This window comes from Anopheles gambiae, chromosome X (assembly GCF_943734735.2).
Source record: "Anopheles gambiae chromosome X, idAnoGambNW_F1_1, whole genome shotgun sequence".
Classification (NCBI taxonomy): Eukaryota; Metazoa; Arthropoda; class Insecta; order Diptera; family Culicidae; genus Anopheles; species Anopheles gambiae.
In genome coordinates, this window is record NC_064600.1 from 23,703,427 (window position 1) to 23,718,647 (window position 15,221).

General features: G+C 45.7%; 1 protein-coding gene across 1 annotated transcript; it reads right to left on the bottom strand.

Moving 5' to 3' along the window:
* Positions 1-2,089: 2,089 nt before the first annotated feature.
* LOC133392186 (uncharacterized) lies at positions 2,090-14,783 on the bottom strand. The gene is made up of 2 exons (XM_061651434.1): positions 14,632-14,783; positions 2,090-14,498 (listed from the first exon to the last, which is right to left on the bottom strand). The coding sequence occupies exon 2, from the start codon at positions 7,356-7,358 to the stop codon at positions 2,355-2,357; it is 5,004 nt and encodes a 1,667-aa protein (XP_061507418.1). The 5' UTR covers positions 7,359-14,498; positions 14,632-14,783; the 3' UTR covers positions 2,090-2,354.
* Between the last annotated feature and the right edge of the window lie 438 nt (positions 14,784-15,221).

The window sequence follows — 15,221 nt, forward strand, 5'->3', positions numbered from 1 at the left end:
GGATTGTGATACCAATAATAATTGCATGGGTGAGATCACACCTGATGACGTCATGCCATGCATGCCATTAAAAAATCTGCGTCGCGAAAGTCTCCCTGTCTTGATGATATCCATAAAGAATTTTATGTTCGTGCATACGGGATAATAGGGAATTACATATCATTTTGAACGAGGCTCTTGAAGGGCGATTTCCGCGGGACTTAGTTGACGGTGTCATAGTTCTCGTGGGGAAAAGAGGAAGTACGGGCGCTGCTTCCTGTTTTCGGTCCATATCCCTGCTTAACACAGACTACAAGCTACTGTAGAGAATTATCAAACTACGTCTTGTTTTTATAATCAGGAAGAGGGGGGGGGGGGGGGTGAAGGATTAAATTGACAGCGGAAAAGTAAAGCAACAAACTTTTTCAGATGGTGGTCTCTGTTAACGAGCGGGTGATTGATCTCTGGAATCAACGAAAGCGTGGAAAGCTTGTTTCCTTTGACCTCTCACAAGCTTTTGATAGGGTAAATAGAAGTTTTTTTTAATGCAGGCTATGTATTCTCTGGGCTTCAATCCAGGACTGCGAATGCGACTTTTGCAAACAGTTGGTGAACGATCCTCCTCCCGTATCCTTGTGAATGGAAACCTTTCCCCACCCTTACCCATCCGACGTTCGGTCAGCAAGGGCGATCCTTTATCTATGCACCTTTTTGTCCTTTACCTTAATCCTTTACCACCAGAATACACCAGAATGAGGCATAAATAGGAAAACGTTATTCAACAGTTCCGGCATTTGATCAGGCTGCACCGTGTCCGAGACCTAAATTTGGCGCAGAAGGTGGTGCTTTTAAAAACCTTCCTTCTGCCCAAGGTTTGGTTCATGGATGGTACTATCTAGGATGGTGCGGTCTTTCTTATGGGACGGGTCTGGGGGATTTCGAATCCCATTGACCCAATTGGCTCTCTCACGCAGACGAGGTGGTCTCAATCTTCACATTCCCGCGATAACTGCAACGGCTGGTGAATCGGTACGTTTCTGAGCAGCGATGTCTTAAAGTCGGGGCTCAGCACATTGCTTATGCTGGAAATCCCCGGAACATAGGCTCCATTGTTACAACATATCATTAAATTCGGACGGTAATCCAGCAGATCGCATACCATTCGGCACCAACCATCACGACCAAGTTTAAGGCAAATGATGATCAAGAGACTTCCGGACACCATAGTGGTTTTGGAGTCACCTTCCACTGATTTGCGATGGATTTGGAAAAATGCCAGCAGCTTCAAACTAGCATCACATCAACGGTCGATGCTATACTTGGTGGTGCACAACAAGGTGCCTCACGGACTGCTGCTCGATAGGATGAATCGTGCTTCCTCAGCCTGCTCATTCTGCTCCTGGATAGAGACTCTGGAGCATAGATTTGCCCTGTGTTCAAAGGTATCTAGTGCTTGGACACATAACAACCTAAACTTCCCATGCCTATTCTTGCCTATTTTAAGTCACTTTAGTATAAGTAAGAGGATTCCCATTATACGTTTGTATGCAAATTACATCATCCACATTGTTGGAAACAACAATCCTGTGATTGATGAAGAAATCCTTAAATGTTCTTTGTAAGACCTGTACGTCCTCCTTACGTGCATCCTAATTTTATGATGATGAGAAGTCCCACCTCTTACCCCAACACAAGTTTGAAAAGGAGGGAAGTATCTTTACGATACAGGGTTTTACAGGTCAGAATCAATTATCAGCAAAACAATTTCAGAAGCTCACGATTCAGTTTAGCTGTCAAAAGTTGTTGTTTCACCGCACCGATGCTATTTTTCCCAAGCGCAATTTGATTTGATTTTGATAAATCGCTTAAGTTGATTTTTAGAGGCCTTTCGCATTGTTCGCATCGTTCGCACAAATATAAGATTACACCGTTTGTTTAATGTTGGGGACTGCGCTGCCCCAACGTGGGAAAGGCAGAAAACAGTGGAGGGTTGTAAGGCCTCCACCTCGCGGAGAACAACCGATGAAAAAAGAGCTGAAGCGCACTAGCTTCAGCCTGGAGGAAGACCGATTTTCTTTCTGCCTAACACGAGGAATTGATACACTCGGAGTACCAAAACAGGACTGGTTGTGTTTATTTTCCGTTTGCACGTCTGTCTGCTTCGAAAGTTCTAAACCAACAACAACTCTCTCAGCGCTGGCTCGCGCTTTTAACCGTTCGCGTATGGGAGAGAATCGCAAGAATTCATATGTGTGGGTGTGAGGGAATAAATTCGATCGCGCACGAGAATAATGAAAAAACCGTTAACGTGAAGAGTTCTAAAACTTCTCTCTCTTTCTTCTGTTGCGTGTTTCACATGCGCTGCAACTGGTTCACTATCGGAGCGAACCGTTTGGGCGCGAACATGCACCCCCGGGCTGAGAAGAATCCTCTGAAGCACTGCAATCAGGTTTGCAGTTGTCTTCGATTGGCAAGATGGAAATTCGGGATACGGCTCGTCGATAAATCGCTCCGGCGATTTTAACGTCCACAGCTCGTACGAGGTTATCTGGTCCCGGGTAGATGTTCACGATTTTGCCCAGCTTCCAGGTCTGCGAAGGCAAATCTCTTTCCTCAACTAACACGATCATTCCAGGGCGAATGTTTGGAAGTGTCTGTTGATTCTTGCTGCGTAGTTGCAGGCTCTGAAGATAGTCCTTTCTCCACTGCTTCCAAAACTGCTCCCTCAGTTGTTGCAAGTATTGCCACCGAGACAGTCGATTCATCGGAGTACTGTCGTAGCTTGGCTCGGGGGTAGAAATCAGAGGACGACCAACAAGAAAATGGCCGGGCGTGATGACTTCTGGATCTGAGGGATCAGCGGAGATCGCAAACAGCGGTCGCGAATTTAGGATAGCTTCCACTTGAGTCAGGACCGTTGCAAACTCCTCGAATGTCAGTTTAGCGTCCTTGAGCGTTCGTTTGAGATGGTACTTAGTGCTCTTGACGGCTGCCTCCCAAAGACCTCCAAAATTTGGCGCTTCGGGTGGGATGAAATGCCACACGATCTCCTTTGGCTGACAATATTTCTCGATCTCGTCGACGGTCTTTCGGGTTTGAAATAGTTGGTACAGCTCATGTAGTTCCGAACTAGCCCCCTTGAAATTACATCCATTGTCCGAAAAGATTTCCTTGCTCAAGCCGCGTCGACTAGTAAATCGATGAAATGCAGCAAGGAAAGTCTCGCTCGACATGTCCGAGACTAACTCCAAGAGTACCGCCTTCGTTGCCATGCAGACAAAGACAGCAATGTAAGCCTTCACAAGGCGAGGTTTGTATCGGCCCTCCTTGACCCATACCGGACCAGCGTAGTCTATTCCTGTTTTCTCGAACGGATGGGCTTGAGTCACTCGACATGACGGCAGGATGCCCATCAACTGGCTGGAACTTCGAGGCTTCGATCGGAAACAACGGACACAGGATCGGGTGATTTTACGGACTGATGATCGTCCATCTAGCAGCCAAAACTTCAATCGAAGCGCCGCTAGGAGACCGGAGGGACCCGCATGCATGAGCTCTTGGTGAAACGTCAAGATGATGAGATCGGTGATGGGATGCTTTGGTAGCAAGATTTGATGTTTACTGGACAGTGGTAGATTGGAATTCTGGAGTCTTCCTCCGACTCGCAGAATCTCGTCGATGATGAACGGATGCAGAGCTTGAATCCGCTTACACGGCTCATTAGCCTTCACTCGGTGGATTTCGTCAGAAAGAGCCTCATGTTGAATGACCTTTACAATGACGTTTAAAGCGCTTCGAAGTTCGGTGATGGTACAATGTTGGCAGGTTACACGCTTTGAAACGTCTCTTTGTCGACAATTCAGGATGAAGCGTTGAACTAGAGCAATCACTCGTTGCAGTTTTCGAAAAGAGCTAAACTTCAAGAACACGGGTAGTTTGTCTTGATTGACAACCAGCGCTGCAACGACGGGTGACGCTCTCAATTCTGGAACGATTTCGTCAGGAAGATCTTCCGGAATCTCTACGTCGTAATCGGCTCTCTGGAGGAACGTCGGACCCATCCACCAGAGAGTGGTTGTCTTCAAGGTTTCTGGCAGAAGACCTCGAGACACGATGTCAGCTGGATTTTCCTTCGTTGAAATGTACTTCCATTGTACGTCCAGCGATTCGGTAAGGTTGCGAATTTTTTCACTTCGATTTCGCACAAACACTTGCAGGGTTGCAAGTGGTTTCTTCAGCCAAGCAAGGACAATCTGGCTGTCAGTCCAGAGTATGATGTTGCGGAGGTGAAGATCGATGGACCCAGTAACCTTGGAGATCAACCTTGCGAGAAGATAGGCTCCTAGCAATTCCATGCGCGGAATGGTTACTGGTTTCACTGGTGCAACCTTCGATTTGCTGCAAAGCAAACGAAGACTTGCAGTTCCATCAGGAAAGATGCAGCGAAGATACAACGCTGCTCCGTAGGCTCTTTTGGATGCATCAGAAAAACCGTGCACTTCAACAGCACTGTGGTTAGGAAGCACCACACACCTAGGTATTCTGATGCCATTCACGTTTTTCAGGGATGTACGAAACTGCAGCCACTCTTGCAGCAGTTCTCCTTCTAGGCTGGTGTCCCATGGAAGTCCAGCCAACCAAATCTTCTGCAAAATAAGCTTCGCAATGATAATGACTGGCGAGAGCAAGCCAATCGGGTCAAATAGTTTGCTTATCTCGGAAAGAACGGATCGCTTGGTTGGTGGATTGGAATGTTGCATGAACTGGTCAACGACGAATGCAAATTCGTCTCGATGTGGATTCCATGTCAATCCGAGTGTCTTCAAGACACCTTCAGTTTCGTCGCCGAGAGTTACCAGTTCCTCACGGTCAGCTTCGGGGACGTGTTTCAGGAGCTCTGGAGAGTTCGAACTCCACTTGTGAACTGGGAACCCAGCGGAATTGAGCAACCCTAGGAGCTGGGTTTGACACTCAATTGCTTCAGCCACAGTGCTGGCTCCGGATAGGATGTCGTCAACGTAACAGTCGTCTCGGATGATGTTGACTGCCTTCGGATACGATGACGCTTCGTCGATGCTCAACTGCAGTAAGCACCGAGTCGCAAGGAAAGGAGCGCACGATGTTCCATAAGTGACGGTTGTCAACTCTAAGACGCGAAGAGGAAGTGCTGGATCAGCACGCCAGAAGATGCGTTGAAAGCACGAGTGGTCGGAGATGACCTTGATCTGCCGATACATCTTCGATATATCAGCTGTGAACACAACAAAGTGTTTCCGGAAATGGACGAGGATGACAAAGATGTCGTTCTGCACAGTTGAACCCACCATTAGGGCTTGGTTGAGAGCTACATCGGATGTTGTAGCCTTGGCGGTTGCGTCGAAGACCACTCGCAGCTTCGTACTGGAGCTCGATGGACGTAGGACAGCATGGTGAGGTAGGTAGTAGCGAGCCTTGTTCGGTTCGTCGGATTCCTCCTTGACTTCATGGCAATGACCAAGAGCTTCGTAGTCATCGATGAACTTGGAGTACTGGAGCTTCAGGGAATGATCTTTCTTCATTCGCCGTTCTAAAGAGAGGAAACGACGCAAAGCAAGCTCTCGATTGTTAGTTAGTACAGGTGGATACTCACGAAATGGTAGGGCGACAATGTATCTTCCATCATTGTCACGTCGGTGGGTAGCAAGAAAAATCTTTTCGCATTCTTCATGCTCGGTCGTTTCATCTATATCTCCGATGTCTTCAACTTCCCAAAATTTATTCATGGTCTCGGAAAGCGTAGTGGTGGTAGCGATGAAGCTCTGCTGATTGGTCGACTCGTCCTCGACGTCTCCAGCAACGACCCATCCGAGATGAGTCTCTTGCAGGTCAGGCAAATCTTCTCGTAGCTGCATTCTGTTTGACTTGAGAAGACGCATGAAATGGGACACACCCAGTAACATGTCGATTTGACCAGGCGTATGAAATTCAGGATCGGCAAGAAAGATATCGGGCGGTAGTGGCCATTTCGACACGTTCAGCTGGCTTGTGGGGATGATTCCTGTGACCTTAGGAATCACGAGGCACTCGGCGGTTGTTGAGAAGGTTGAATATCGAGATTCGATGTTCACGACGACTTTTTCCCGGGCACACGTCTTAACTGTACCGACTCCAGTAATCGGCACAAGTGTGGGGATACGCGGGGTGAGGAGGCGATCGGCCATCGCCTTCGAGATGAAGCTCACCTGTGAGCCGCAATCCAACAGCGCACGACAGGGGATCGTCCTGTTGGATTCGTCTCTCAGGTTCACGAGAGCTGTCATAAGCATGGCCGTCCTTTGTTCCAACGGTCGGCTGTATGGAACGGCGGCGTTAGACGTTGGATGATTCGATGCTTGAGCCTGCTGCTCAAACTGCATGGATTGGATGGGGCTTGCCATCTGTGTTTGGGTATCCGGCAGTTCTGGTGGTTCCTCATGTAGTAATGTGTGGTGTTTCCGCTGACATTTAATGCACGTTCTGTTGGATGAACAGTTGTTGGAACGGTGACCGGGTCGAAGGCAGTTGTAACACAGTTTCAACTCCTTCACCTTGGCGTTGCGTAGTGCTAGTGTGAACTGTTTAAATGTGGGACACTCGTGATGACGATGTGCCCTGTTGCAAAAGAGGCAGAGCTGGCTAGTTGTGGTAGGTGCTGCAGCATGTACTCTCTGGCTTGTGGATTTCGAACATGATGGTTTAGAGCTTCCTTGGTTCACGGAAGTTGCTTGGGGCCGACTCTGGAACCGTTCTAAAACCTGACATTCGCCTTGCAGGAACTTAAGCGTTTGGCTAAAGTCGGGCAACCTTCCGTGTTCCTGGGTTCGTTCCCACAGCCGAACAGTTTGTTCGTCCAGCCGTGAAGTGATGATCTTTGTTAACAACAAACCAGACAATTTGTCGACCTTGATGTCCTGATACTCCAAACCTCCAACGTGCCGTTGAACTGTCTTTACGAGCTCCAACAGCTCCTTGTGGTTTCCTTTCAGGACAGGTTTCAAATCCAGGAGACCAGCCAGATGTGTGTCAACAATGACTCGGGGATTCTCGAACTGGGACTTCAGCTGTTTCCACGTTTGCTCGAAGTTGTTGTCCTGGATCATCTTCACTGTGATCCAACCAGAAGCATCTCCAACCAAAGCCTTATCGAGATGATGCAGCTTCATGGCATCGGAGTCATTGCCCTTAGCAACAATGTCCTCAAACATCGTCTGGAACTTTGGCCAGTTCTCCACCCTTCCGTCGAAACTGGGAATAGGCGCTCGCAATGGTTGTTGTTGCACGATGAATTGCTGCGTAACAGTGCTATCTGCTGGGGCCACAGGCTGCGACCGCGCTTCAGATAGCTGCTCGATTCTGTTCATAGCTTCGGTGTGTAGAACATCGATAATGAATATCGAGCTTTTTTGCAAACACCTTTAGCTGCGTTTGAGTCACCTTCGTCGGGTCTTCTTTGGCTTCCTCTAGCATGTTGTTGATGAGAGTGACTCTGCGCTTGATTTGGCCACGCTGGTGAATCAGCACCTTAGCGTCGGTAGCTTCATCCTGGGATCTCTTCGGAGTGTGATCCAGGCCACCCATCTTGGTACGTATGCCTTTCGATGAAGCTATTTACACTTTACCCGGAAAGCGTTGTCAAAGCCACGCTCACGCTTGTTCACACTTGCACCGAACACGGTATTCAAATTAACGGAAAAGTTCAAGGAATCACTTGACTCTTAAGCGTTGTTTAAGCCACGCTTACGCTTGTTTCTGCCGACAGCGGGCTTGCGAAATTCAACAGAAATTGGATTCAAAGCACTTAGGTAGCGTTGTTTAAGCCACGCTAACGCTTACACACACTCACAAAGCATGAAAAACAGCGTGCGCACGAGTCTGGGATCATACGCAAAATACGAGGAACTCGCGCCTTTGTGGAAATGTCTCGAACACACACGAACGAAACACTACTGCGCGCACTTCTCGCGACGCGTTTACACACACATACACGAGACAAAGGCAACGCGCCAGGCAGGGGAATTGTTATCGCGCTCGGACGCACGACTTCGCTACGCGCGCTTCTTCTCGCGCACACACACAAACGCACACGAGACAAAAGCCACGCGCCAGACTGAGGAATTGTTTTTCGCGCTCGGACGCACGACTTCGCTACGCGCGCTACTTCTCGCGCACACACACAAACGCACACGAGACAAAAGCCACGCGCCAGACAGAGGAATAATTCTCGCGCTCGGATGCGCGGAGTTCAGGCACATGCACTGCTTGGATGAAACTGTCTTGCGCACACACACATGCACAAACAACGGAACGCGCACTTATCGCGATCAGACACACGAAAGAGCTACGCGCTTTAGAAAAATGTTTTGCGAACAAATTTCACACGAATTTGGATGCGCGTATTTTTCTTTGGGTTCGCACACACAAACAAAACTACACGCACCTTGGAAAGAAATGTTTTTGCCTAGTTTGCACTGGCTTTCACACGAAACACGGATAAGCGTACTTCTTTTCGCGTTCGCACACACGAAGAAAGTCGCGTTTGCTTAGAACGGAAATGTTTCGCGCACACACTCTCACACGAAACACTAGGACGCGTCCCTCAGGTAGGGACCGTTTTTTGCACACAGACACCCGAAGCACGGGCACGTCTTGAAGGAATTGCTTTGCGTTTGGACGCACAAGCACGAATTCGCGAACTTTACCTCGCGCGTGCGCACACACACGAAGCTCAAGTCTCGCGCGCTTGAGAATAACTTGTTTTGTGCATGAACACACACACACACACAAACTAGGCACCTGCACTTTAGAAGGAATTGCTTCTGAACTGAAGCTTTGTCACTTCATGAAACAGTGGCACGGTTTTTTCGGGAATGTTCCGCACTGACCACGAAACATTTGACGCGTTCCTCTCGTGGGGATTGCTCCGCGCACACACACACGCGAAACACGGACACGCGTTGGGTTCGACCGACGGTCGATTGTACCGATTTGCGCGATCGGTGGTTCCACCTTGCTGATCGCCTGGTTGACCAGAATGGGACAAGATGGTCGCTTCCACTGGTCTCCCTGTTTTCCAGTGGAACGCCTTGACGCCGGGGACTGTAAGCCGGTATCACAATGATGCGGTTCGATTGGACCAAAATGTTGGGGACTGCGCTGCCCCAACGTGGGAAAGGCAGAAAACAGTGGAGGGTTGTAAGGCCTCCACCTCGCGGAGAACAACCGATGAAAAAAGAGCTGAAGCGCACTAGCTTCAGCCTGGAGGAAGACCGATTTTCTTTCTGCCTAACACGAGGAATTGATACACTCGGAGTACCAAAACAGGACTGGTTGTGTTTATTTTCCGTTTGCACGTCTGTCTGCTTCGAAAGTTCTAAACCAACAACAACTCTCTCAGCGCTGGCTCGCGCTTTTAACCGTTCGCGTATGGGAGAGAATCGCAAGAATTCATATGTGTGGGTGTGAGGGAATAAATTCGATCGCGCACGAGAATAATGAAAAAACCGTTAACGTGAAGAGTTCTAAAACTTCTCTCTCTTTCTTCTGTTGCGTGTTTCACATGCGCTGCAACTGGTTCACTGTCGGAGCGAACCGTTTGGGCGCGAACATTTAACATATGCCGCACACTTACGTTTAAAGTCTGGCAAGTTACTCGCATTCTTGATTTCTCCGGATAATCTGTTGTACAATTGAATCCCCTTGAAAAACAAAGAGTTCCTAGCGCCATGTCAAATGAAGTTGGGAACCCTCGGCTTATTTGCTCTGCGTGTACAGTGCTGATGAACATTAGATCCTCGAACAATGCGTTCCCCTATATACCCTGGCAAAAGGCACCCCCAAAGTTCAAATATGAAGTTCATGGTTTGATACACTGCTGCTCTGCTCAACAGACATCCATTGAAGAATATCTTGCATAACAACAGACATCGTGCGTCGATCACACCCCAAAGCCAACCACATAAAACGATTTTGCAATCTCTGAAGCCTTTTAATTTGTCCTTTATGGCCAAGAAATAGAATCGACGAGCAAAAATCAAAATGTGATGAAATCGGTGACTTGTAGAGGTAAACTATCCCAAAAAAATGTTTTGCCAGCTTACTAATAACCCCACACTTTAATGCTACTTTAGCGATGACCCAGTCTATGTGAGTGTTGAACTTCAATCTGTCGTCTAAAATAGCCCCCAGATATTTAACCTAACGGGCTCTTTCGATTTATTCCGTATTTATCACGATGAATGGGGGTCTGTGTAATACACCAGCAATCATTACCATCTAACTAGTCTTCTTAACGTTTCTGTTTTTTGTCCCTAAGCCAACCATCCAAAGCGTTTTAATCAAAATTAATTAGAGACTCTGTCACTCCTAGGATATCGGCTGGGCATGTATTTGGTATTACTGAGTTATTGTATGTTATGGGTTTTAGAGTATGATATTTTCTATTGCAGATGTGAAGTATTTTGGATTTGGAGTGTGAAATTGTGTAACCTGTCCAACGTGACCGTTTCTGAACTATATTGATTCGTTCTTGTAATGATGTGCGTGATTCAGTTTTTTTGTTGGATGCTGAGACAAGAACTATATCATCAGCGTACATGAAACATTTAATGATACTGGGCAAGGGGCGGAAGAAGGATTCTACACTAATCAAGAAAAGAGTGGGAGAGAGAATGGCATCCTGGGGAACACCATTCTCTTTGACATGCAGGTCAGAAGATTGAATTCCAATTAAAACTTTAAATGTGCGATTTGAAAGGAAGCTTTGAAGGTTCGCTGGAATGCGTCCTCCAAAACCCTACATATTAAACTGTTCAAGAATTGTGTGTCGCGAGGTTCTATCAAAAGCTTTTGATAAATCTAATATTGCACAGTCAATGTGGTGGCCTTTTGAGTAATGGGTTTCTAACAGTTCATTGAGTTCGTCAAAATATGTATCAGTACCTTTCCCACCTCTAAAGGCGTGTTGATTGGTACTAAAGAGGTTTTGGTCAGGAGGGGCCGGTCTGGTGGTAAAATCGTCAACTCGAACGACTTAACAACATGCCCGTCATGGGTCAATAGACCGTGCTCCCATACGTAGGACTGACTATCCTGCTATGGTAACAATAAGTCACTGAAAGCCAAGCCCAGTTCACTAGTGGGTACAGGCAGGCCTGGACCGTCAGCGGTTGTTGTGCCAAAAAGAAGAAGAAGAAGAATTCAGGAGAGAAATGGGGCGGTAGCTATCTATTGCATGTGGTGGTTTATTGGGTTTTGGAATGGGAATTGTGAAACAGGTTTTCAAGTCATCAGGTATGTTCCCGGAAGACCAAATATTGGGGGCCTTCACGATTCTAGTTAGTTTTTTGTTTGGAGTTTGACAGTTGGAGGCTGAAATCATGTAAACACTCCATACAAAACCACACAAAAAACTAGCCTGCAATTTTCAGTCTAGATTATTCTAGCCACAAAACTAGAATTAGATTCGAGTACCTGCTCGAAAACACGGGTTTGTTTACCCCAAGGTTTTCCCATGGTGCATTAAAGAAATCAGGTGATCGAATCTGGAATCAAAGTGTATGTAGTCCAGGTGGTCTCATAGCATTTTTTTTATAACCAAATTTGAATATCACTTTTTGACGCAACGATTGAAAACTTTTGCTCCAATGAGCTTTCTAGAGGCTTGACGAATACTCAAAACACTCTTAAAATCTTCATTAAGAAGCAGAAGCGATAAAAATCAGTCTTCTAAATTGATACACCTTGGGATAAACCCACCTGTATATTCTACTCACTTAGATAGTTGCTCGAAAACTGCTACACAGTGCAAACAGCTGACAGGCTGAAATTTCAGCCTACGAGCTTCAAACGGAAAGGGCCCCATTATTGTAAATCTGAAGGAGGACTGTTTTAGACCGATAAGGGAGATTTTGAAGCATTGGATAACCAATGTTGTCCGGGCCTGATGACATGCCACGGCATTTATTAAGAGCCCAATCAAGCTCATTAAGAGAAAAAAGACTATTGTAATTTTAGTCGGAAGCGTCAATGGGTGGAAGGGGTCTGGACTCAGAGATGAATTTATGGCTTAAGCTGGAAAATTATGTGTTGCAGATTTATGATGTATTCTTAAAATGAATGGAGTTGATTTGTGGTTTTTACCGGATAAAATTGTAACTTTCTGGAATATTACTTGGGTGATTGTCTTAGGGTTAATTAGAAAAAAAATTGCCTCAAGATAGTTTTTTTTTAAATTTGACGGCTTATATTGATTCCCGATTGGGTTCTCGATATTGATCGGTCAAGAGCGGGGTACAAATATTGTTTTTTTTTCGAACGTTGGAGACTCTTGAGTGCTTTTCGTCGAGTCTTAATTAGTCTTAAGGGCAACTGTTTTATTCCACCAGGGGACGAACTTTCTGCCAACTGTACCCTTTGTAAGAGGAATAATAGTTAAGGCTGCATTTGTTATTGTCTCTGTAAAACGTGTAAGGGAAGGAGGATCATCTAAGGATAGTGTGTATGTTATTTCTATTTTGTATATTTCCCAGTCAGCCTTGGTGTTTGGAAAAAAATGCCAGGTATAATTGTTGAATGGAGAACTGTTTAGGTTTGGTATGGTCATTATTTCTTTTTAAGCGATTATTGTTTGGTTGTGGCGGGTAATTAGAATGTTTAGTTCATCAGAATTACGGCTCATGTCCCTGGTATTTCGGGACATGGCAAACAAAGGTGTACTTTTATTTAACGGAGGATGGTCATATGTAGAATGAATGTTTGGAGTTGATACAACAGAAGATGTGGTGTATGTGGTCATTGTGTTAAAGAATCTTTCCTCCTCTCTGACCTCTTCACCTCGATGAATGGGGCATTATCGGGTGAGAAAAGGGGTTCCTCTCCCTGGTAGTTGAGGGGATTGGAAGAGGAAGGGATAGGGATAGGAGAAGGGGGATGGGAGAAGGGGGATGGGAGGATTTGTAAAAGGGCTTTTTGGAAGGGAGGGAGGTTTCTTCCAAGGAGGAAGAGGAGCCCTTTGAGAGGGCTCGTTTTTTAAGCGCCTTTCAAAAGGACGCTTTGCTTCCGTCCAGAAGGGACGAGGAGCAAGAAGTGTCAGACTCTTCGGATCGGTCCATTGTTTCAATTTCATCAGTGGTTATGTTTTGGTTAAAAGTGTTAATAAATCTGGTTTGTTTGATTTGCACGTTTTTGATAGTTTCTGTTAGTAGATCAATTTTCTTATTTAGATTAGCATTTTCTTGCTCAAGTTGGGCAATAATTATAGTCAACAATAAGTCAAGGGTGGCAACAGGTGGAGTAAGTTTTTTCAAAAGTTCTTCATTTAGTTTTTTAAGATGGACAATTTGTTCGTTTCTAGAATCGGGTTTAGTGGAAGGGGCAACGTTAGTTTGTGGATTGGGCGACACAACTTGAGCGAGCTCACTTTGTTGAACTGCTCACACAGAGGCTTACTGTGTTGAACTGCGCTCTGTTTATGTAGTTGTGAATCTATATATTTTCGTGCTTCAAAAAAGACACGTTGTAATCAATTTTATATTTAATGACTTCCTGTTCCTTTAGATAAAATGGGTAGGATTTGTCAAAAGAATTGTTGTTGCCTTTGCAATTCACACATTTCAGTGGAACAGTGCATTCACCATGGGCAGGAATACCACAATTGTGGCAAACTTGTGAGGTTTTGCATCTCAGCTTGGTATGACCATAATGAGCACAATTAAGACAAAGCATGGGTTTAGGATAATATGTACGGGGAGTCACTTGGAGTGGGCCAAGGCGGATAACAGAGGGGACACGTGTTGCCGCAATACGGAGGAGGAAAGAATTGGTAGGTATTATTTCACTTTTGACTTTACGAGTAAAACGACGCACTTCAGTAACTTGTTGGTCTTTTAAATTTGCTAGAACTAACTTCATCCTTCATATGTTTAAGGTCGGTACAGAAAATTACGCATTGGACGGTATTAAGAGTAGTGTGGGGTGTGATGGTGATTGGTGTTCCATTGATGAGTTTAGTAAGTGATTGTAACTTTGTGTAGTGGGACAATGATCGAGATTTCAAAAAGTATTTGGAATTATTATTAATCAGGTTACCTTCTACCAGTCGTCAAACATGTTGTTGTAGACTTTTCCTTCGATGAACTGGTCTGGTAGCGGCTTTCCTTCTTCGGTTGTCAGAATCAGATACATTAGCTCTCCTTTCTCGCCCTTAAACCAATCCGGGTATGTCCTAGCCCGGGAACTCGTGTCGGGAGGGAGATGAGCCCTCGCGGCAAGAGGAGGGTCCGACATATCGTCGGCCCTCTCAGCACTGGCACTTGAAAAACGTCACTGTCACAATTTTTCAAGTGCCACTCAATGTCCGCTGCACCACAATACCACTTCAATTTTGAACAAAAATGTCTTATGAGAGTCCACCAGCCTAATGTATTTAAACACTTCTTAGAAACTTCCACTATCTGCACTCATAAAACAGGCTACAACCTTGGGCCACAACACTTAACGTAGCGCTTTGAGAAAAGTGAACAACGTAAAGTGCGTTAGGATTGTTCTTAAAATGTTAAATTTTTACTTTAACGTCTCGCTGTGAAAACAACGAATGACGTAAAGGGATGTCTAAGTTTGTTTATTTCCCACACGCACTACACCACAGCACAAAACTCCTGAAACATCAAACACGAACAACACTTTCCAGCACTGCACTGTTTGGACACAGGTAATTGTGCACTGCACTGTTCACGGGGGTATAAAATACTGGTCAGTCGAGGAGCGCTTGGTATAACGCGTCCGCACTCTTCAGCTGCTACGAGAAGATGATATGATGATGACCATGATGTCTATATTCGTATTGGTTAGTAGTCCTGCAGGTTAAATATCTGCAGACGGATACTTGTTATTAATCCACAGTTACGGTTAGCTGACCTATATACGGTCAGCAACTTATTAGTATGAAATGTATGATAGTAATATATAAGAACCTAAATAAAGAGAGCTCATTCAAACACAAACCTCAGAATCGTTCGTTTCTTAATAGTGGGAGGCACGTTCCGGTCAACGAAGGAAAAATATACCCGTCTTTGTGTAAAGCATCGCCGTTGGGCGCTATGACGGAGCAAGACATCCGCCAGCAGCTATAGATAAAACAATATTCAATAGCATTTCCTCAAATAATCATAACGGCCTTTACCCACTGTCGTCGTTAACCCACCAAATTTTAGAACAATCGGACCTGC